At 44.2% G+C, this 24,730-nt stretch overlaps 1 protein-coding gene across 1 annotated transcript in view; it reads left to right on the top strand.

Annotated features, from left to right (window-relative positions):
* Positions 1-24,730, top strand: part of MAML3 (mastermind like transcriptional coactivator 3) — a 466,343-nt gene that overhangs the window by 271,653 nt on the left and 169,960 nt on the right. Inside the window, exon 2 of the mRNA XM_038755267.1 lies at positions 16,578-18,101. Within this exon, the coding sequence (XP_038611195.1) occupies positions 16,578-18,101 (1,524 nt within the window). The remainder of the gene's footprint in view (positions 1-16,577; positions 18,102-24,730) is intronic.

Genomic DNA, 24,730 nt, shown 5'->3' with positions numbered 1-24,730 from the left:
ATGCGATATAAATGGTATTTCGCAGAGAGCATTTTTACGATCATTTGTATGTATGTATCTAATGAGATAATATCGTGGCTACAATATTAAAGTACACATTTGGGTAAATTGCACATGTAAAAGAATATCAGTAATATCCATTGCCTTTGGGTCACAGGGAAAGCTGGATTAAATAACATTCAGAAGCGTGTTTTTTCCTTTGACGATGAAATTGATCGATATAAGAAAGCATTCTTTCCGACCTGGAAATCTGGTTTTTATTGTCAGGTTTGGGTTTTCCAGAACACTCTCTTTGTGATTTCTGGACTGTCTTGTTGGTGCCGTTGAATGTTAACATTTATTGAGTGCTCACAGTCTTCTAAATGCTGTTTAATGTATGCACAAAAATGGGACCCTTTCCTTTGTGGAAGAATGCCACATCTTATATGGTTACCTTCAAACACCACACAAAATTGATCACGTTTTAATGCAAATCGTATTTTATTTTCGTAAAGAGCTGGCCTGACATTTTACATTCGAACTTCATAATATGTACTCCTAAGAAGCAGCGTGGCTCAGTGGAAAGAGAATGGGCTTGGAAGTCAGAGGTCATGGGTTCAAATTCTGGCTCCGCCGCTTGTCAGCTGTGTGACTTTGGGCAAGTCATTTCACTTCTCTGGACCTCAGTTACCTCATCTGTAAAATGGGGATTAAGATTGTGAGTCCCCCCCGGGACAATCTGATCACCTTGTATCCTCCCCAGTGCTTAGAACAGTGCTTTGCACATAGTAAGCGCTTAAAAAATACCAAAATTATTATTATTATTATTATTAAGAAAACTAATTCTCTCACAGGTCATGTAATAAATTCCGTTTGGTAGGTTGGTTAAGAGCTAAATAGATACCATTTTGGAGGCAAAAGAGAATTGGGTTTCAGAATTTTTTTCTTTGAAATTTGTGAGCTTCTAGTTTCAGTCAGTTCTCCAGTATTTATTGCCTTACCATTCTTTTTTTGAAACTGTAAGGAAAATCTGAATTCTTCCCTCAGAAATTCAAATCCTTTCATTCATTCACCATTACCAGCTCTTGGATATTTCCTTCCTTTGGATGAACTATAGGACAAGCCATGCAGATAGTGTCAGGAACCCAGGCCCAGAGCCTGAAAGAAATTACTCTGCAAGCAAATGCAAGTTGTAATAATATGACTAAAATTCCCAGGATCAGAGCTGTGTGTATTTAAATCATTAATATTTATCCAGCAGTTATTAGTACTTACCCACCCATCTGTCTCCCCAACTAGACTGAAAACTCCTCGCAGAAGCGATCGTGTCTTCCGAGACTACTGTATTATTAATGATAACAATAATTATGGTATTTGTTAATCACTTACTATGTGCCAAACACTGTTATAATTGCTGGGGTAGATATAAGGTAATCAGGTTGTCCCACATGGGGCTCACAGTCTTCATCCCCATTTTACAGATAAGGTAACTGAGGCATCGGGAAGTTAAGTGACTTGCCCAAAGTCACACAGCTGACAAGTGGCAGAGCCAGGATTAGAACCCACGACCTCTGACTCCCAAGCCCGGGATCTTTCCACTAAGCCACGCTGCTTCTCTATACTTTCCTAAGTGCTTAGCACAGTATTCTGCTCAGAGTGAGTGCTCAATAGATATCGTTGATTGAGTTCATTACTGTAGTGGTAACTGCAGTTTGATGAAGATGTTCCCGGCTAGTAAAAATGATGCTGTGCAACTGATTTTAGTATTTTATCTTCAAGTCTCTGGTGGTAGTAGATGGTGAATTGTTCGTGTCACCTGCAAAAGGAACTAATGTCAGTCTTTCCCCTCAATAATAGCACCCTCTGCAAATTCTTGCCTTCACGAATGGCTTCTGGGAAGCAGAAATAATCAGTTCTCAATGAGAACAAGGATCCTGCTGTGGTTCTTGGGACATGTGCTTCCCAAGCACATTTTTCAGGCTTTCATTGGAAGTTTAACTTTTTGGTTGGCGAGCTGGCCCTGGGTCAGTTTTTCAGTAGGCTTTAAGGAAAATAGAATCAGAACTCACCACCGAATCAATATACATTTTGGTCCCTGAGGGTTAGCTGAACTTTTTGGATCTCTGGGCTAGAGAGGATCTTAACATATCCGTCTTCCAGTGCCTTTTCCTTCAGCAAGTATCATACCTAAACCATCCTAGAAATTTGAGAAAAGGGTAGAAAACTGGATCGATCTTATTTTAAAGATCTCCAGAGAAGCTGATTCAACAAGCTATCCATGAAACCCATTCCAGCATCAAGCTACCCGCCCTGCCAGGGAATTCTTCCTTATCTTTAACCCAGAAACTGGAGTTTCAATCCATTTCCTCTTGTTCTATTCTCAGAGGAGGTGGAGAGCAGCCGGTCCCCACCCTCTGTTTAATAACCCTTTATATACTTGAAAGCATTATCAAATCTTCCTTCAGCTTTTCCTTCCACACTTCTTCATGAATTGTTTTCAAATTCATTAATCACCATGGAGTTTCCCCTTACCCTCTCCAAGTCATTTATCCTCATTAAGATGGACAAACAGAATTGTAAGTTTGGGATTGCCATTGCTCACCAGGCAAAGCATAATGCCCAATGGGTATTTTCTGTGGAGAGGGCCTATGTTTCTAAGGTGATGTCCTGGATGACGGACATGGAATAGTTATTGTGTCTTCCCTACCTCTTCTCCCTACCCTCCTTAGACAGACCCCCACACAACTGTTCAAAATGCCTTTTGGTCAGTTTAATATTGAGAAGTTTGCTGTTAAGGTGCTAATCACTACGATTTCATATACTGTATAATTAATCAATTGCCTATGCTTTAAACAATGTAATTCCATTTCAAACATGTTTTTGAAATTTACAGAAGTTGGGGAGTCTTTAACATGGACTATTTACCAGATAACTTCAAAGCTTCAAGTATTTGAAGCTTCAAGTATTTGAAGAGGAGTCCTGTGTTCCCTGAGGACCAGGACGATATCCTTTATTCATTCATTCTGTTGTATTTATTGAGCGCTTAATGTGTGGAGAACACTGTACTACATGCTTGGGAAAGTACAATATAACAGTAAATGGACACATTCCGTGCCCTCAACAGGCTTACAGTCTAGAGGACGAGCTTACAGTCTAGAGGATTACAATTACCATTACAGTCTTTTGTTTTACTTTTTGCTCTTTCAAACAGTAAGTGCTTTACACTCTGAAGGGCCTCAATAAATGCCATTGATTAATTAACTGAAAACATGGACTAACATTTATTTATTTGCTCTACTTCAGTTTAAATTTTAAGGCTCTGGTGTTTACCTGAACTTTTCAAGTTCATGAGCCTTTCTGTTGGATATATAAGTACTCAAAAGACTTTTAAATATCAGCACACTGCTTACCTGCAAGTTTCATATACTTAAAAGCAGGTTTTTCCTCGCATATTTCCTCGCATAATTGTCTCATTTTTTGCATAATTTTGCAACCCCACAGCAGGGAAAACTCTATTACCTGGGGAATAAAGAAGCCGTGTGCCGCAGTGGGTAGAGCACAGGCCTGGGAGTGAGAGGGTCCTGACTCTGCCCCTTGTCTGCTGTGTGACCTTGGGCAAATCACTTCACTTCTCTGTGCCTCAGTTACGTCTTCTGTAAAGTGGGGATCGAGACTGTGAGCCCTATGTGTGTCCAACCCGATTTGCTTGGATCCACCCAAGTGCATTGCACAGTGCCTGGCACAAAGTAAGCGCTTAACAAATATCCTAATTATTATTATTATCGTTGTTATAAAGTCTAGTGAAAAGGGAAGGTTAAGAAAAAAGGGGGAGGAAAAAGGGGGGAAAGAAGTGAAAGGCAAAGGTGTACTTTTGAGAATGCCTCTCTTTGTTTTATTGTATCTCCCAAGTGCTACATGCAAAATACACTTGGTGAATTAGCTCCTCCTCACATCTTGGCCTAATGGCAGTCTTAATGAACCAGCTACTCCCCTGGCCTTCCCCTCCTCCCCACCCTGTCTTTGTCCCATTCTCACCTTTCAGCTCTTCTCTCTTGCACAGCTGTCACTGCTTACAATAATTCAGTACAAAAAAAATTTTTTTCCCTCTAAAATTGGGGTTGGGTAATTCTGTGAGTAAATACAGAATGTAGTTGTTCTTCATTTTTGAAGAAGATACCACTGATGAAGAAAACCTACGAGTGTATTTGTGACTGTAGGCCACAGTCCGGACTACATTGTGCATTCAAAAAGGCTGTCCCTTATTGTGTTGTCATATTTGATATCTGTAGCACTTAGCATTGTTTTCACTAACCGGGAAAAAAAAAATGGGCCATATGGGCAGTCCTCTGGGAAGACTAGTACGTGCTAAACACGAAGCGTCTACGCTTGGCTGTTCTTGATTTGTAGTATAGGAAGGGACAAAAGGTAACAAGATATTCATTACAATGGGTAAACATTTTTCACATTCTCACGACTAAAAAAAAAACCTAAAGGCATCTTCTTAATTTGTTCCAAAAACTCTCTCGGGATTGAGACCAACAATGGAAAGATTCAACCCAGAGGGGTTTTGAGAAAGTCATAAACGTGTGAAAGGTAAAGATACTACTTTGCAAATTCAACTATAGAATCCAAATGGAAAGTGTGTCTACATAATGTGTGGGTGTGGAGGTGGTTAAGAACCAGTGAAATGTGCACTTTACAGTGTGGTACAATAGTGTAGTTCCTGCAGCCCGCAATTTAGGAATGTTTCAGTGATTCTCCAGAGGTGCAGAAAGGCCCAGCGTATACCCACCTGTGGGATTGTAGTCTCACTGCACAACCTCCTTGATTCTGAAATTGAATGCTTGCTTCTTCTTTGTTTCAGAGCTCCATTTGGCGTATTTAAGTAACACAAAAGGGAAATCTGGGAAGGTTGGTACTGAACAGATAGCAGAGAGATTGTATGCTCCATGAGGGCAGGGATTGTGTGTACCAACTCTGTTGTACTCTCCCAAGTAGTTAGTACAATGCTCTCCGCACTGGAAAGTACTCATTAATTGCCATTGATTGAAACTGAACAGCTAACAGAGAGAATTCATGGAGAGAAGAGAGAGACCAACATCAGGGTCCCTGCCATCGCACCCCCATGGGTGTGCACCCCCAACTCGAAGGAGTGGCGGTCCCTCAGTGCCACTGGAGGCGTCTCCTACGCGGCACTGGGTGGAGCTCACATGAGGTGCTTGGATTTCCGCTGCAGGCTCTCCATCACTGCCGCCAGGATGGTTTTATTATCTTTGGTAAACGGAGGGGAGGCATGTGACAAAGGCAGCTCCCGGGGCTCATGGCTGCTGTGCCTGGGCAGCTCTTTCGCCCCAAGACTTTAAACTGTAAGCTTGTTGTGGGCAGGTACCTGTCTCTCAACACTGTCCTATTGTATTCTTTCAAGTGCTTAGTACAGTGCTCTGCAGACAGGAAGCACTCAATAAATACCATTGATGATGATGGTCTCACCTGCACTGATGGTAGTTAACAATAATAATAATATAATGATAGCATTTCTTAGGTGCTTATTATGTGCCAGGCATTGTACTAAGCACTGGAATCAATACAACCAATTCGGGCTGCCCCACGTAGGGCTCACAGTCTTAATCCCCATTTGACAGATGAGGTAACTGAGGCACAGAGGAGTGCAGTGACTTGCCCAAGGTCACACAGCAGTCAAGTGGCAGAGCTGGGATCCGAAGCCAGGTCCTTTAGACTCCCAGGCCTGTGTCCTCTCCACTAGGCCATGCTGCTTCTCCTAAGAGAAGAGAAGCAGCATGGATCAGTGGAAAGAGCCCGGGCTTTGGAGTCAGAGGTCATGGGTTCAAATCCTGGCTCTGCCACTTGTCAGCTGTGTGACTTTGGGCGAGCCACTTAACCTCTCTGTGCCTCAGTTACCTCATCTGTAAAATGGGGATGAAGACTGTGAGGCCCCCGTGGGACATCCTGATCACCTTGTAACCTCCCCAGCGCTTAGAACAGTACTTTGCACATAGTAAGCGCTTAATGAATGCCATTATTATTATTATTAATAAGAATAGGATAGTTAATACTTAATAGTTAAAAGTAGGATAGCTCACCATCTCGGCCCATTTGCATTTGAATTCTTTTTCAGCTGTTCTGTAATTGCATGACCGTGTTCCCTGAAAGGTGCACTGACCACTGTGGACCAGCCTTCCGAGCTTGGGAGATCCGTGGTATTCACAAGACAAACTATTTAACCACAGAACAAATTGACCAATATTGAAGGAGTCAACTTGAAAGCCACCTGGAAGTTAGGCACTCTGCCTGGGTCAGGGACCCCTCTAGACTGTAAGCTCATTGTGGACTGGAAATGTGTCAGTTATATTATTATATTGTACTCTCCCAAGCACTTAGTACAGTGCTCTGCATACAGTAAGCGCTCAATAAATACGACTGACTGACTGACTATTGTAACTCTCAGGTAGATCTCAAGATGCTACTGCTTCAACAATAATAGGGACATCGAAGGAAGGTGGTTAGAACCAAAAGAAAAATAAGGAAAAAGAGGAGACTACAGGCCTTTAGAAGTGTCAAGCAGATCTAAAACAATGGGTTTGGACTAAATATCTGTTGAGAAACACACCGGTGTTGGCCACAGTCAATCGATCAGTCGTATCTCTTTAGTGATTGTTGTGTGCCGAGCAGTGTACTAAGCATTTGGGAGAGTACAATAGGATAGATTTGGTAGACGTGTACCCTGCCCACAAGGAGCTTATAGTTCACACTACCATCATCCACGAGAAATGCCATGGAGCACTCAAAGGATTGTCTTTCTTGTTTGTATAATTTAGATACCACTCTTTGATGCGTTGGCCGTATCACTGGTAAGAGTACTGGAAGGTAGCAGCCCGTAATTTACAGCCTTCCTCCATTCATATGTCACTGGATGCTGCTCCCTAAAAGTGATATGATTAGTGAGGTGCTATTGTGTGGACCCTGGGTCTTGTGCTCTTGGAATACTTAAGGATGACTGAGTGAACTTTTAAAAAATTAATCTAGTATGGAAAAAATGCTGGTTCTTAGACTGTGAGCTTCCTGAGAGACAGGGACCATGTCTAATTCCCTCTAATGTATTGTCTTCTAGCCCTTAGTACTGTGCTCTGCATAAATTAAGCACTTAAATTATATTACTACTACTACGGCTAATATTACTACTACTATGGCTACCGTGTGCCTCCTGAGGAGAAGGTAGGCCGGAAAATGTTTTGGAATCATTTCAGCGTTGTCTTATGTGCTGCAACAGAATTTGACCTGTGTTTTATTTCTGCACGGAAAAAAAAAACAACCTACCTGAGAGATTATTTTTATTTTCAGGAATGGTGGTGAGGGTGTTGGTTTGAGAAGTTCAAATCCACAGTTGGTCAGTAATAGTAATACTTTCGTTTTGTAAAGTGTTTTTATTCCCAAAGCCCTCTCACATTACCTATCTCACTTTTGCCTTTACAACCCTCCTGTAAGGTAGATAGAAAGGCAGGTATTAATATCCACATTTTGCAGATGAGGAAACTGGGGTTCAGAGAGATTAAGTGACTCGTTCATGGTCACACAGCCGGCCTGGGACAGAGCTCGGACTGAAATCGGTCCTCCGGCCTCCAGACCGGTGATCACCACTATACCAAGCTGCCTCTCCTACAAACAAAGCAGCTAGGATATTTTACCTACCAAAAAAGGATAAGGGAAATTCTCCCAAGAGCTTCAAGGTTTTTGCAATCGGTAGCTCTGTCACTGTCCCCACTTTCTTTTATGATACTTCTTAAGCGCTCCCTATGTGCCACATACTGTACTAAGCGCTGGGATAGATTCACGTTAATCAGCTTGGATACAGTCTCCGTGCCACATGGACCCTGCAGTCTAGATCCCCATTTTACAGACGAAGTAACTGAGGCACAGAGAAGTGAAGTGATTTACCCAAGGTAACCCAGCAGACACGTGGCCGAGCCAAGATTGGAACCAAGTTCCTCCCGATTCCCAGAAGCAGCGTGGCTCAGTGGAAAGAGCCCGGACTTTGGAGTCAGAGGTCAGGGGTTCGAATCCTCGCTCCGCCACATGTCTGCTGTGTGACCTTGGGCAAGTCACTTAACTTCTCTGAGCCTCAGTTACCTCATCTGTAAAATGGGGATTGACTGTGAGCCCCACGTGGGACAATTTAATCACCTTGTATCCTCCCCAGCGCTTAGAACAGTGCTTTGCGCATAGTAAGCGCTTAACAAATGCCATCATTATTTTATTATTATCATCCACTAGGCCACAGTGCTTCTCACCTGTAGCTCCTAGGTCGAAATGAGCAGTATCAGGAAAGCCACAAGAGAAGCTAGTCATCATCATCATCATCATCAATCGTATTTATTGAGCACTTACTATGTGCAGAGCACTGTACTAAGCGCTTGGGAAGTACAAATTGGCAACATATAGAGACAGTCCCTACCCAACAGTGGGCTCACAGTCTAAAAGACTAGTGCCAGAAGACTCCCCCCTAGACCCAGAAGAGGAAAGATTTGTAGTTGTAAATGAAACCTCCCCCCTGTGGACTTCCAGATCATCCGATTGCAGAGTCCGGGTGAAACTCTGTTGAACGCAACCGAGTCTGTTCATCTTTACAACCAGTTCGGAAATAGAAAGCGAATTTCACCCTGGCTAGCTTTGGCTTTTTTTTCCCCTCTTCTTCTTTAAAGCCTAATGAAGGGGCTAACCGGGCTTCAGTCCTGGTCACTCCCTAGACATAATTGAAATAGCTGCCCACTGAAGTCAGAGGGGGATTGTGGGGATCGGGCTGTGTAAGTGGCTCTGACTGTTGCTATAACAACAGCGCCTTGGTCTAATTTCTTTTGAAAAAATGAATTGCCGCTGGTGGGATGGAGCAGAGCAGCGTCTCCCAGCAGATGAAAGCTCAGCGGCAGCCTCAAGTGTTCGGTTGTTGATGCATCACATGCATTGTACGGTGCATGCCACCGCTGCCTTTTAGCAATTTACAAGGCAGCTGACTTTTACCTCCCTGTGTTTGTGTGTCTGTGTGCACGCGAACACACATGCGTAGTGTTTGCTCCTCTTGGTTTGTTTGCATCTGCCAGCCTGGGTGTGTAGTTATGAGCCCCCTCACCCACTTGTGATTTATTCTTGAAAGGAAAGCCCTTAAAGTTCAACCTTTTCCTGTTTCATCCGCAAAGTTCCTCTCTAGGTACGTAAATAAAAGCCAGCCCTGGTTGCCTTGCCTTCTGCTTTTTTGCTTTGGGGTAAGAGCCCGCTGTGAACGGAGCTCTGGAGGCAGACGTTGTCTGCAAATAAGAATAATGTCCTGCTAGGGTACTGACACTTTTTATTTAATTTTTATGCACCAAAAATTTTATTCCAGGAAGTGGAAAGCTCTGAGCTGCCTGCAAGTCACTGCATTATGCAAACTGCAGATCCCACGGAAGAGCCGTGATGGCTTCTTGGAGGGAAATCGGAGGCCCTTTATAGACTAGATATCTTATTTCAATATTTTTGTTTTCCGAAGGGGAAGAAAGCATGCTGGGATTTTATTCAAAAGTAGTGCCAAGGTCCCGGTGCTCGAAGCGATTTGCATCTTTGGGGCCAGTGCAGGACTTTCGGCCTGGTCACTAAACAAGGATGTTCTAGGGTCTGAAAATGGAAATGAACTTTTCGTGTTGAAATGACCAAACTTGATTGAGTGGCTTGCATCAAAATAGTCTTCCGGGATATCCAAGGGAGAGCAAAGTACTCTGATTCCCCTAGGGACTAAAATTTAAATTTTTTTCTTCTCATCCTTCCATTTGCCTGTGTCTTCCCCCTCCAACAAACAAATGGAAACCAGACTTGATTTTTCATTCTAACGTGCTTGCTATTTAGGTCTTTGGTGGTGGTGAAAGTTTTCAGCTGTGACAAGGGTATTCTATATCTGGTCTTTTCACCTGCAGTCTTCCGACTCCCTCGCTGCCACCATTCTTTTCTGCTCCATCTCTTCCCCCTTCACCTTCTATTAATCCCTCCCTTCCACTGACAATTCCACAGTCCTCCAAAACAAACTATGCTCGGAAAGAATTTACTGAGCGCTTACTGTGTGCAGAGCAACTGGACTTAAAGCTTGGGAGAATACAAGACAATTAGTAGACAGAAGCCATTCCAGATCCTTCATCGGATGAATCTGTAGGAGCGTAAATTTGTATAAAACAATACTTAGGTGACGTCGAAAATGTTTTTAAAAGAGTAAATGGTATAAAAGGTGTTATGGGTACTCAGAAATAAAATGTGTTCTTTTTCCACGTTTGCAGTGGGACAAGTAGCTAAGACAATACTGTAGGAATTTATGGTAACTGAAGATTCAGGTGAGCATTTTTTTGTAAGGCAGTTTGGTGCAAGGAGTTGCCACAATGATAACCCAACTCCTGAATTTTCAGGGCTGCAGCTCTCATTTGTTCTCCACACCTGCTAAATTCAAGAATAAGAACTGCTTTCCCAGTAGAGTAGCCTAAAGATTTTCTGTGAATAAGGCAGATCCAATCTAAAGATGCGAATAAATCCTCTCCAGATAATCACATCTCTGATGACTAAATACCTTGCATGATTTTCTAAGAAAAATGTGGACTTGTTTGTTCGCAACATGGGTCACCAAAAATGGATCTTGGGACGCTTAGTGAATGTGAATTCAAGTTATCCATCTGGTTACTACCTAAGGGCCTACAGTTCAAAATCACAGTTTTAGTGTTCTTGGGGCATGACGGTGGTCTTCCACCACTGAACAAAACTCAAGGAACTTACTTGGTGAAGTCATTTTCTTAGTGGCTGCTTCTCCTAATCACTTAGCAGTTCAGATTCTGTGCTTCCGTATGGGGAAGGAGGGAGAAAGGGAAAAGAGAAAGAAGTGAACTGAAATTAGCAACAAAGCATATGAAACTGTTATGATCACTCGTAAATGTTGTGTACTGGGCTTTGTAAATGTTCTGGGCTTTGAATTTGAGCCAAGAGAATTCCCCCAAATCCCTTCTTCCTGAAAACAACCATCAAGTAAAGTTATAAAGAATAAAAATATTCCCTCCTCCACCCCCCAAAAGATGTTCAGAATCATAGCAGGAGAGAGGGAAAGCTGAAGGGTAGGAAGTGAAGAGAAACTGTCACGTTCCCTGGAGAGTGGATTTCCGTCTGAATTCCCACTTGTGAGATGGGACTACTGTTCACTGTTCTTGTGAGACACCCAATTTGAGGTTTCTGTAAAACAGGTTTAGCAGAGCGGGGACGTTACCCTTTCCCTCTCTCTTGAAGAGTTATCTCTTATGAACACCCATAATCCGAAACTTATTGGAATCAGAACTGTCCCTGCATTCATCTGCCCTAGCCCCACCCTGAATTCACCTCCCTCACTACTAAATTATATTTTACTTCTTACACAGGGGATAGCTGAATTGGAGGTCTGCTGGCCTAGAGCCAAAGAATTCCTGAAAAATTAATCTCATTTTCTGGGGGTTCTCTGGCAGAATGGCATTGTGAGATAGAGGTTGAGGGAGAAATGCATGGCTGAATTTGAGTTATTGGAAGCCAGAGGTCAAGAACACAGAAAAAGGCATTCTCAAAGTACAGATTGATTTTAATCTGAGTGGCTACTATTTTACTCTCAAGTAGTCCAGTATTACTGGGATTCATGGGGTTGAACCCACCGTCCCCCTCACCTCCAAAACTCAGACAGTTTTGCCACATGAGCTGCTCCAATTGATGCAATCCCCACCTCCTCCAAAAAGTCAGTCAGTCAATTGTATTTATTGAGCACTTACTGTGTGCAGAGCAGTGAACTAAGCACTTGGGAGCTACCCTCAAGCACGTATGGGAAGCAGCATGGCTCGGTGGAAAGAGCGCGGGCTTGAGAGTCGGAAGTCATGGGTTTGAATCCCGGATCAGCCACTTAGCTGTGTGACCTTGGGGCAAGCCACTTAACCTCTCTGTGCCTCAGTTACCTCATCTGTAAAATGGGGATTAAGACTGTGAGCCCCACGTGGGACAACCTGATCACCTTGTATCCCCCCAGCGCTTAGAGCAGTGCTTCGCACATAGTAAGCGCTTAACAAATACCACCATTATTATTATATGGATGGAGCATGCAACTGCTTGGCAAAAAATGTGGCCTTCTCTTGGGTCGGAGGCTGTGGACAGGGAGAGGCAGAACAAGACAGTGGGAAAGTGAGGCTCCCAGAGAGCTGACACGTAAGAGCCATGGTAAGAGAAGGGGATGGCTTCTTTGGGGAAGAAGACATTGGAGCCCAGAAGGTGGCTGCTCCCATCTCATCCGGCGAACCAGTGGCACCACTGGGGACACTGGTGCCGCCTAAGACTGTGCCTGGACACAAGACTCCCTGCCCACCTGAGCCACCTGCTTCTGCTCTGTCGGCATAGTAGCCTCAATCAACTACTGTTTCTCAAGGAGCTTTTCCAATTTCTTGAGTTGGAGGAAAAAAGTGAAAACATGTGAGCTGGAATTTTCCCCGAATCTGGAATTTGGAGATGTTTTTTGGGAAGCAGCCACTGCCACTGGCTTAAAGGGCGGGGCCTGGTTAAGGGGCCAAGAGCCGGTTTTCTGATCCTCCTCCTCCACCTGCCAGGCCAGAAAACGGATGCCTGCCCTCCCCACTAACTTGCCGGTCAACTTGACGTGATTTGCCCTATTCGGAGGCCCCTGGCCAGCCCCTCACATGGTCTGCCCGCCAGCAAGTTCACTGTCTAAGGGACCAAGGCTCACGGCTTGGAGAGACAAAGAAAGCTGTAAGGGGTGTGGAGCGGAGGGCGTGGGGGCAAGTGTGGTATTAGAGAACCCTAATTTTCCTCCGGGCAATTGTCTCTCTCTTTCTCTGTTCATCATACACCCCATAATGTGATGACAATACATACCACCTGGGGACCTTGAAAAACCGATTAGCCCTGGACTCTAGCAAGTGTTCAGTCATTCATTCAATCATGTTTATTGAGTGCTTACTATGCGCACAGCACTGAACTAAGCACTTGGGAGAGTACAATACATCAATAAACAGACACATTCCCTACCCACAATGAGCCAACAGTCTAGAAGCTGGGAGACAGACATTAGTTTAAATAAATAAATTACAGATATGTACATAAGTGCTGTGGGGCTGGGAAGGGGGATGAACAAAGGAAGGAAGGCAGGGTGACCAGAAGAGAGTGGGAGAAGAGGAAAGGGGGGCTTAATAAGGGAAGGCCTCCAAGAGGAGATGTGCCCTCAAAAAGGCTTTGAAGTCGGGAAGAGTAATTGTCTGTTGGATTTGAGGAGGGAGGGTGTTCCAGGCCAGAGGCAAGACATGGGCGAGGGCTCGGGGGCAAGGGATATGAGATTGAGACACAGTGAGAAGGTTAGCATTAGAGGAGCAAAATATGTGGGCTGGGTTGTAGTAAGAGAAGAAGCAAGGTGAGGTAGGAGGGGGCAAGGTGATTGAGTGCTTTAAAGCCAATGGTGAGAAGTTTTTGTCTGTTATGGAGGAGGATGGGCAACTACTGGAGTTTCTTGAGTAGTGGGGAAACACGTCCCGAGTGTTTCTGGAGAAAAATGATCCGGTCAGCAGAGTGAAGTATGTACTGGAGTGGGGAAGGACAAAAGACCGGGAGGTCAGCAACGAGGCTGATGCAGTATTCAAGGTGGGATAGGATGAGTGATTGTATTACCATGGTAGCAGTTTGGATGGAGAGGAAATGGCAGATTTTAGCATGTTTAGGTGGGACCGACAGGATTTAGTGATGGATTGAATCTGTGGGTTGAATGAGAGAGAGGAGTCAAGGTTACGAGCTTGTGAGACAGGAAGGATGGTGGTGCCATCTACAGTAATGGGAAAGTCAAGGGGAGAACAGACTTTGGGTAGGAAGATAAGGGGTTCCGTGTCGATCCAGCCCTGCTCTCAGTGACGGTCCACTCCATTCCTACTTTCCTACTTCCCCCTGCCCCCACAAAACGCACACAGCATGTTGTTTGAACAAGAGGGTGACTTTTAACCAACTAAAGTTGGACAATGTTGCTGTGGATTAGAGCTGTCAATTTTGCTACTGTTCAAATTCAAAAAACCTATACCATATGTTTGGAAAATAATGAGGCTGTGGCAACTAATGAAAGGGGAATACAATTATACTGCCTATTTGTACCTTATGGAGGGGTGGGAGTCAGTCAATAAATGACCTCTTAATTCTTGTACATAGGAGGTAGGAGAGGGCTTTTTTTACCGTTTCTCCATCCTGCCTCAAATATTTGCCAGTATCGGCTTGGGGAGGCGAGAAAAGTTGTTTTGCTTTGGGTTGCGCGCTCTTTTCTAAAATGAGTCATCCATCTAAAAACTAAAAAACCAGAAATCATTTTTGTTAAGAAAGCCAACAGTACTGTAAGCAACGTTTCTGTAGCAATAAGCTTATTGAGTCATTTTATTAATTAACCACTATGACACCCCAAACAGCAGCTCTCAGAACCCTCTGCCAGTTAGGCCTGTTGACATTGTGAGCTCTTCGTGGCCAGGGATTCTATTGTATTGTACGTTCCCGAGTACTTTGTACAGTGCCTTGCACACAGAAAATGCCATTGATTGATTTATTGATTGAATGAGCTGCATTTAAAACCAGGCTCCAACAGATGTAGCACTACATGATCATATCCCTGCCCAAGCCACAGCTTCCTGAATATTCAGGATGAGTATTATCCTTTGCTAAGCCCATTGAAAAGCTAGGTCCAGCTAATATTGTTTTTTTGAATCCAGAATTCCACGGCAGGCTTGGTTTAAGGGAGAATGGTGATTACTGTTTGAGATTGGCATAGTTCAAAGAGTTTAGTTTCTTGGTCCTCAGCAATTTTTTTTTTTTGCGGGCGGGGTGGGGGGAGCAGTATTTAAGTGCTTACTATGTGCCCGATACTGTACTAAGCACTAGTACAGGCTAATCAGGTTGGACACAGTCCGTGTCCCACATGGAACTCATGGTCTTAATCCCCGTTTTACAGATGAGGTACCTGAGGCACAGAGAAATTAAATGGCATACCCAAGATCAAACAAGAAGCAACGTACAATGTCATTGTGTCTTAGTGTTTATTCAAAAATGAAATCTTGGTTCTAGAAAAATTACATTTTTGAGAGAGAGTTATGGACAGTCTTACCTGGAACGGGAACGTGTGATATGTGTCCTCTTGAGATGGCTTCCCAGGTTCTAATTATTTTACTTTTCAACGGATTTATCTACTGGCTAGAGAATAGGAGAGCGGTAGGGGTCTTATACTTATTCTTATTAATTATCATTCCTGAGCATGAATCTCCTTTTGAAGTAATTAGAGTTCTCTGCTTGGGAAATGGGACAAAGAGGTAGGAAAGGGAATGAGAATAATAATAATTATGGTATCTGTTAAGCAGTTATTGTGTGCCAAGGACTGTACTAAGCCCTGGGGTAGAGTACAATCAGATCTGATGTAGTCTCTCAGTATAAAGGGGAGGGAGAACAGGTATTTAATCCTCTGTTTACAGATGAGGAAACTAAGGCACAGAAAAGTAAAGTGTCTTGCCCAGGGTCACACAGCAGGCAAGGGGTAGAGCTGGAATTAGAACCCAGGTCCCCTGACTCTCAGTCCCATTCTCTTTCCACTGGATCGTGTTGCTCCATCCCAAGGCTCAGACCCTCAGGGCCCAATATTAGTTGGGCCCTTAAATTGTGGCAGTGCTTCCAGAACCATTGCCACGGTGAAGATGTTCCCACACATCCAAAGATTACCGAGCTTCTGCGGGTACCAGCCAGAGCCTGGCCCTGACCAAGCCCAAAAGTCCATGGCACCCAGCAGACCTGGACAAGTGCACGTATTGCACATTCGTAACTCCCTCTCGTCCCCCTGAAAATCAGATTAACCCTCCGCTTTAGGGGTAATAAATTCTGAGAAAAGCCAGAATCACCGTAAAGGGAACCCCATTATAAGTAGTAAAAGGACAGTAAGGTTCCAGATCGAAAAAACACACTCAAGGTGAATCAGTATGGAAAAAAAAATCCGCGAGAAGCAAAAATGTTAATATCTAGCATGTCGTTTCCATCGTTGTTGTTCTCAAAAGAAATCCTTAGAGCCGGAAAAATCTGTTTCATTTTTTAAAATGTTGCTGATGTACTTGTTAGGTAAGATGTGAAAATAATCGAGGACATAACTGAGGCTTTTCCTGGAGTGCAATTAATCCTAATCCATCTCCAGTCATATGACTAGCATTGATTTTAAAACAAAAGCAAGAGATGAGTTATTGTTGTGGCGAGCCCCACACTGGTCATTCACCCCCGCCCCCCCCAATGCCTTTTCTTTTTTCTTTGATTCTTGTTCCCTTACCCATGAAAGTTGAGCTGAGATATAGTGCGCAGTTCTCAGTACTGTTCAGCCTTTTTTCTTAGATCTGGGTTTTCTGCCCAGGCTGGCAGAAAAACAGCTTCTAAACCCTGAGTTACTGAATGCCACTGGGGGATTCTGGAACCTACAAGTTTATAGCAGTGCTCATCAGATTTCTGGCAAGCATGAGGTTTGTATCCGAGATTTATTCCCTTTCTCTTTTATATTTCTTTTTCAGCTACAGGAGACGGTGAAGAGGAAGTTGGAAGGTGCCCGGTCACCACTTAATGGAGAACAGCAGAACGGTGCCTGCGATGGGAGCTTTTCTCCTACGAGCAAACGGGTCCGGAAGGACATTTCTGCCGGGATGGATGCGATCGGTAACTTGCCCAACAACATGCCGCTGCCCTCTGCTTCTCCTCTTCACCAACTTGACATGAAGCCCCCTTTACCCTCGCAGAACAGCGGTGCACACGCCCCGGGGCTCGTGGAAGATTTGGGGAAGAACGGCAGACTTCCGGAGATCAAGCTTCCCGTGAATGGTTGCGGCGAGCTTGAGGATGGCTTCGCCATCTTGCAAAGCAAGGAGCTCAAGCAAGAACCTCTGGACGACCCCAACTGCATAGACCCCTCGGAAACCTCCCTGTCAAATCAAAACAAGTTGTTCTCGGACATTAACCTGAATGATCAGGAATGGCAAGAGTTGATAGATGAACTGGCCAACACTGTCCCCGAAGACGATATCCAGGACCTGTTCAACGAAGACTTCGAAGAGAAGAAGGAACCGGAGTTCTCCAGGCCGACCACCGAAGCCCCTCTCTCCCAAGAGAGCGTGAGCGTCAAGAGTGATCCCTCTCACTCTCCCTTTGCTCACGTACCGCTGGGATCCCCCCAAGTGAGGCCGTCTTCATCCGGTCCCCCCTTTTCCAATGTGTCCACGGCTTCTAGCGTCCCCTCGGTCTCCAGCACGCCGGCCGCTCCGGTCGCTGCTGGATCACCAGCAAACTGCGCCGTCCAGTCTCCTCAGACCCCTAACCAAGCCCACACTCCCGGCCAAGCCCCAGCTCGATCGGGAAACGGCTATCTCATCAGTGCGGCGGCAGCTGTAACGGGGGCGAATTCAGGGCCCGGTCCGGGGACCGTTCCCACTGCCGACTTGTCTCCGGCTGAGCAGCTCAAACAGATGGCTGCTCAGCAGCAGCAAAGAGCTAAACTCATGCAGCAGAAACAGCAGCAGCAGCAGCAGCAGCAACATCCAAATCAAACATCAAGCTGGTCACCTGTGGGACCTCCATCCAGTCCTTACGGAGGAGCTTTCAGTGCAGACAAACCAAATAGCCCAATGATGTACCCCCAGCCCTTTAACAACCAAAACCCCATAGTGCCTCCTATGGCCAACAACCTGCAGAAGACCACGATGAACAACTACCTCCCTCAAAACCACATGAATATGATCAATCAGCAGCCAAATAACTTGGGTACAAACTCTTTGAGCAAGCAGCACAACGTACTCAGTTATGGCAACACTAAACCCCTGACCCACTTCAATGCCGAGTTAAGTCAGAGGATGACCCCGCCGATGGCCAACCCCAACAAGAACCCCATGATGCCGTACATCCAGCAGCAGCAGCCGCAGCAGCCGTCCCAGCTCCAAGCTCAGATGGCCCACCTGAGCGAGGAGCAGAAACGCATGCTCATCATGAAGCAGAAAGGAGTGATGAATCCCTCAATGGCCTATGCAGCCCTTCCATCCCATGTCCAGGTAAGGGAGAAACAGCGACTTTCTTGGAATCGCTCAGAATGGATCTCTGTCGGCTGTTCAGAGCTTGCTGCCGAGCTTCACGCTGTTCTCTCCTCGTTTGTGTCTACCTTTCCGGTTTTTTGGGTCATTTTTCTGGTTGTGAGAGGGGTCTCTTTTCTTTGGGAAAAGGGGTTCCCGGACGGGGCAGCGTAATTCAGTGTGAAGTGTGATTATTTGACTAAAGAGCAGCAGGGTGAATTTGTGGCAGTGTCCGATTCTGGACTAGGATGGTCTTGAGCATGCCTGTTCTTCTCAGAGTTGTTCTTAGCCTCCCTGTGACTTGGCAGTGTCACTGATTTGGATCATCTCGCCATTCTGGTCTGTTGACATAAGGTTGCTGAGGTTTGTGGGAGTGATTGTACTGTCCAAGCACTTAGTACAGTGCTCTGCACACAGTAAGTACTAAATAAATATGATTGAATGAAAGAGTGAATGAATTTGAGCCAAGCTACTTTCCCCTTGGAGGCATCGAAGTCAAAAACAGGCTGCAAACGACCCTGCAGTGTGGGCTTCCATGTGCTTTGCTCTGTTTGCTAGAGGAAGTGAGAGCGATGGCGCTGTTCGTGCTCTGTGAAGTTGGTCTCCTGAAAGCTTGAAGGAGGATCTGATGTTTATGTTGGCCCAGAGACAGATCCGAAGTTAATGGCTTGTGACAGTGCCTCATATTGCCTTCAACCTCTAAACTTCCCAGGTTCTTTCCGCCAAGGGTTCAGAGGGCACCTAGTGGGCCCAGATAAATTTCTATCGGCATAATTGTCACTAGGATTGCTTGCAGGTTCAGTAGCAGGAAGCGTAGTTCCACAGAAAGTGTGAAGTTCCCTTCATTTATATTTTGGCCATATTATAGCCCACCAAAAGGCTCAACTTTTTAAATAAGTTGATAGTCATTCGATTCCTGCACCGACAAAGAATGAGGGTAACACATGGGGAATTTTCGATCAGCAAAATGTGTCAGGAGTTGTGATAGAATGGTAGGCTGCCTGACTAGACTATTATTAGTCTGAAATGAGACTGTTCTTACTGTATTCGCTCCTCACCGCCAGCCCAATGCACCTTTTGAGCCAGGCTGGAGATAATTAATTCTGCTCATGTGTTCTGCAGACACGTGAGGATGATGGCCTGTGTGTTCTTGTTACCACCAAATCTGTTTTAAATTTGGCAATAGGGAGAGGTAGGGGTCCTCTAAATTTGCTGCTTTGTTGTTCAACTAAAACATGGTTTTCCGCCTACCCACTGACATGAGTGATGGTCTGCAGATGAGCATACATGCAAACACATATCTTCTCTGCCACAGTCTTGGAAATGCTTATGTGGAGAAGAGAAAAGAAATTATTTGGGCGATTATATGCACACTTTTCTCCTCCCTCCTTTTCTGAGTTCCTCTGATGTTATTCTTCAACCAAAACCTGGAAAACTGGTATGGTGAACTAGTAATAAAAGAATTCAATGTTAGCAAGAGCGGTAAAGACCTCTGGACTTCTAGCATATTTGCATATGCTGTTAACTCACTTCAGTTTGGAAAAAAATTCAGCATCTCCCCCAACCTCAAAAATGTTGGTGCTTATCTACAAGCATGTTCTCCTTTTCATTTTGTGTTGGGTTTTTTTTTTCTGAATCTGAAATACTGGGCCCACATACATGGTAAATAAAGTGTACACTGAATGTACAATTACATGTACTTCCCAAGTGCTTAGTACAGTGCTCTGCACACAGTAAGCGCTCAATAAATATGATTGAATGAATGAATGAATGACATGCAAGTAGATGGTATTACTGCAAAACAATTATAAACCATGTATAAGCCGTGGTTATACATGGATGCATTCAAGTACGTTTTCTCTCATTGTTAATGAAAAAATGCTAGTGTCATTGGTTAGGCAAGTGTTCCGTGACAGACATTTTCTTTTAAGGGACAACCTATAAAACAGTAAAGGAAAATGGCAACGAGGCACCTAGGTGATTGCGGGACTTGGGTACTCACCAAGTTGAGAATTTGGTTAAGGTGTAGTAGGGAGGTATTTAGAACTCTACCACTTCCCGGCTGATTCAACTCAAACAGATTCCAAGTACCAGGAAATGAAAAGCGAGCTCTTCCTGCCTTTAAAGGAGTCACTTTACATTTTGCCATTAAAAGCCACATTTGACGTTGTCGGTCTAGCACTGTTGTCATCCATTGTCTTTCCCTCTAGACTGTAAGCTCACCGTGGGCAGGGAACGTCACTACCAACTCTGTTATATTGTACTCTCCCACATGCTTAGTACAGTGCTCTGCACAGAAGAAGACCTTCTTCTGAGATTGATTGATTTCCCTGTTGTAGTTGCAAACCATTGTTTTGGTGGGGAGAACTTTTCAGTCTTCTCTTTACATTGCTTCCTCCTTTTTCCTCTCTCTGTGACCCCTCTCATGCTCCTCACCACCATTTTCCTTTTCGGTGTTCCCCCAGTTCCCTAGGCAAGGCAAAATATCCAAATTGCAGGAAGCCTTTAGTTTGCGTGGGTGTGTCCATGTTGCTACACAGTCCTGTTGGGTTGGAATCCAGATTGCCATAGTTTTGTAACACAAGTTCCTTAGAGGGCAGAAACAGTATCTTTCTAGTTGGCTCATTTTTAAGAATATCTTGCCAATAGCATGTTCAATACATATTATGTAAAAAAGTTTGGACTAGAGATGTGTTTGATATCAACTCTGAAAAACAATCAAGAAAAGAATCAGAATCAGTGATCATATAAAAAGCAAAGAACCAAACCCTATTTTTGCCCGTAGGAGAGCACTTCTACTACACAGATAGCAGGACATGTTTAATCATTTTTCCTACCTTCTCTTACATATATACTATTTTTACAGTTTCCCGCATCAGAATGTGTCAGCTATCCTTTGCTGAGGAGTCGGTGTTTCATTTTTTGAAGCCATAAAATCCACTCAGTCAGATCCAAAGCCCAGCATTGGCAGCCCTCTTGAAAAGCTATAAAGAAGCAATTTACTTTAATTTTCAAAGTCTTGAGCCCTCTCATTCAGTTTAAATACAATTCTGCTGGGAATATTGTCAGCTGTAGCACCTTGTGCTCCTAGAAGTGCATATAATTATATTTTTATAATCATTTGCCCATCATCTTCCATTCATCTTGTCCAACATTTTCTGCCCTTCTTTTCTGGCCATTTAGGAAGCCTGAGAGTGCCTCTAAGCATCCCAAAGGTAAAACACACACACTCTAACACACAGGTCTTCCTTCGGATGAGCTGCAGGATCACAGTAAACCTTAGTGTTTTGATCCGAGAACTGTGTGATTGTGTGCTTATTAACAGCCAGTAAATGGAAATATTCAAGGGCATGGGGAAGGATGACTAGATTTCATGGTTTTACCAAGTGCCTTTGGTTACTCAGAGGCAGGATACAAATATTGGCAGAACACTCATGCCTGATGACTCTAGGGCCAAGCAGAGGAGACTAGTGGGCACTGGGGCTGTAAAAATCCAGATAATAAATAAAATGTTCCTTCTGATGGATGGAATGAATCCTGTCCGTATATATCCCAGCATATTTTGAAAATCCTGACTGATGCCCTGCCAGAGTCCTGGAGACACAGAGGCGAAAGTGACATAAACTGTTGGGTGAGAACAGTTTCGGAAAAGAATGGAGTAATAACTGTTTTTAGCCTTCTATTTTACAATCCGGGAGAGATGGAACAATAGTAAAAAGCCAATTAAGCAGATTGAGTGGAGGCTAGTCCCAGTAATCAAGATTTCAGATAACCAAAAATAACTAGGTTTGTTTCCTTTGGAGTACCAATTCCGTCCAGTTTTCCGAGATTATTTCAGTTGTCCGAGCTAACATCAGTTTCAGTAAGCAGTCCGTTTCAATAATGGTCGTTTGGATGCACAGCTTTTGGTTACATCTCAGGTATTTCAGGGAAAAAGACTTTTGCATCTGGGGCTGCTCCTCTTAACTGGGAGCTTTCAATTTATGCCAGTTAGTGATTAAACGATGTTTTAAATATGGTACAAGGTAATATCAACTCTGCTGTATTGTGCTCCCCCAGGCACTTGGCTCAGTGCCGTTGCACAGTAAGCGCTCAATAAATACAATTAATTGATGGATTGTGTGGTAATTTTTGGTTTTAATACTGGCTTTAGGTTCTGGGAGAGCAGGGACAATGCCTTTTCCACAATACAGTGGAGCAAATACGGAAGTCACATTATTTGCAAAGAGGCCCAAGTGAATTTGGCCTGGATCTTGCTGATCACCCAAATGGGTCTGTTATTCTGCGCCACGGAAGCCCTGGAGGCCCATGTCCCCTGAACTGGATCCCCCCAACCCGTATTCTCCCCTGGCCATCTTTTTCATGCACTTTTCGTCCTGCGTGGACCAACCTCTTCCCTCTCCCCTCAAATCTGACAAACCTCGCCCACTTTCATTGTTATCGTTTGTGCCTATGTCCGTGTTATCCCCCTACATATTCAGTACTGTATATTTGCCATTTATATTGACTTGGCTCCATCCTTCAAGGTAGGATGGGAGGTGCCAATTTTTCATTTTGGGCATGGGGGATGAGGACTGGAAGGGAATAGGTACAAAGAGCTAATAGGCCAGAAAACCACCATTTTAGATCTTTTCAGCCCCAATTGGAAACTCTCCAAATCTGGGCCGTCTGCTCATACAGCTGAGGGGGCCATCGCCCTGCCGTAGTGGACACCTTTGGTGGGGATGATATCTTCTCCTTCTACGGTAGGCTCTCAAATGCCTGGCAGAATGCAGTGGGAGCTCAATAAATCCTGCTGATAGTATTATTAGTGAGAAAAGAGGAGGAAGAAATGGGGATCATTGATTATCGTATTTATTGAGTGCTTACTGTGTGTAGAGCACTGTACTAAGTGCTTGTGAGAGTGCAATATAATGATATAACAGACACACAGCAACCCATTCCCTGCCCACAACAACCTTACACTCCGGAAGGGGAGACAGATATTAATTCAAATAAATAAAGTACGAATATATACAAAAGTGTCGTAGGGCTGAGGGGAGGGTGTATTCAGGGTGATACAGAAGGGAAGGGGAGAAAAGGAAATGAGGGCTTAGTCAGGGATGTGCCTTCAATAAAGATTTGAAGGTGGGGAGAGTAATTTCCTGTTAGATATGAAGAGGGAGGGCATTGCAAGCCAGAGGCAGGACGTGGGTGAGAGGCCGGAGGTGAGATTGTTAAGTTCGAGAGTAAGTTGGCATTAGAGAGTGAAGTGTGTGGGTTGGGTTGTAGTAGTGGGGTAGTGAGGCGAGGTAGGAGAGAGCAGGCTTTAAAGCCGATGGTAAGAAATTTCTGGGTGATGAGGAGGTGGGATGGACAACCACTGGAGTTCTTGAGGAGTGGGGAAACGTGGACTGAACATCTTTGAAGAAAATTGAACAAGGCAGCAGAGTGAAGTATGAATTGGAGAGGGGGGAAAGACCAGAGGCGGGGAGGTCATCAAGGAGACTGGTACAGTAATCAAGGTAGGATAGGATAAGTGTTTGGATCAACGTGGTGGCAATTTGGTTGGAGAGCAAAGGGCGAATTTTAACTTAATGAATTTTAATTACCTTGTATCTACTCCAGCGCTTAGTACAGTGCCTGGCACATAGTAAGCTTTCAACAAATATCACAGTTATAATTATTATTGTTTTATGCCACTCTTCATCCTTGTGACATAATAATTATTATGGTATTTGTTAAGCGCTTATGTGCCGGGCAATGAACTAAGTGCTGAAGTAGATACAAGGGAATTGGGTTGGACACAGTCCCTGTCCCACACAGGACTCACAGTCTTAATCCCCATTTTACAGATGAGATAACTGAGGCACAGAAGAGTGAAGTGACTTGCCTAAGGTCACACAGCAGACAAGTGATAGAGCCAGGATCTTGCCCCTTGTTTGCCTGTTGGTCAATCCTCATCTATTTCCCCTTTGTCCCACCTACCTGGAAGAAACCCTCTACCCTTTTTCTTGGGGGCCAAGCTGGCGCCTCTGCCCCTATTGTTCATGAGAAGGGGTCCTGCGTGGCCTTTGAACTTCTTTTCTTCCAACAGACTAAATTAGGGCAAAGCCAGTATGGAGAAATATCTGCAGAGCAAATTCTCAAACACAGATATTGCATTTCTTATATTTTGGCTTCCCCAACACAAGACTCCCTGACATGCTGAGAGGCCTCTATGGAGTCATTATTCCGCTTATTTTACTAATAGGGTAAATCAACCTCTTTTGACCTACAGAACTGATAATAGCTAGGTGTTTTTCATCTACGTCTCTTGTACAGAGGCCAAGAAATGCAATTTACTCCCAAGTTTTGGGGGGTGAAAAGTAAGACAGCTTTAAATTAGGTTATTGTAGAACATGCATAGGTGTGCTCTGGCCAAAAAAATGAAAAAAAAGGTTAGGACCCACCATTAGAGATTATTCCAAAGGAACAGTTCCATATTCAGAAATTTCATATTTATTCACATAAAGTGCCCTATATTGCACATAATGTTTACAAACTAAAAATGAGGGAGAGGCTATCATGGGGGAATTAAGCCTAGGAGTATGGGGAACAGGAGAAGAAAGAGAAGAAAAGGAAGAGGAAAA

Source organism: Tachyglossus aculeatus, chromosome 12 (assembly GCF_015852505.1).
Source record: "Tachyglossus aculeatus isolate mTacAcu1 chromosome 12, mTacAcu1.pri, whole genome shotgun sequence".
NCBI classification, from domain to species: Eukaryota; Metazoa; Chordata; class Mammalia; order Monotremata; family Tachyglossidae; genus Tachyglossus; species Tachyglossus aculeatus.
Note: the sequence above shows the minus strand (reverse complement) of the source record. Positions and strands in the feature narration are given on the sequence as shown.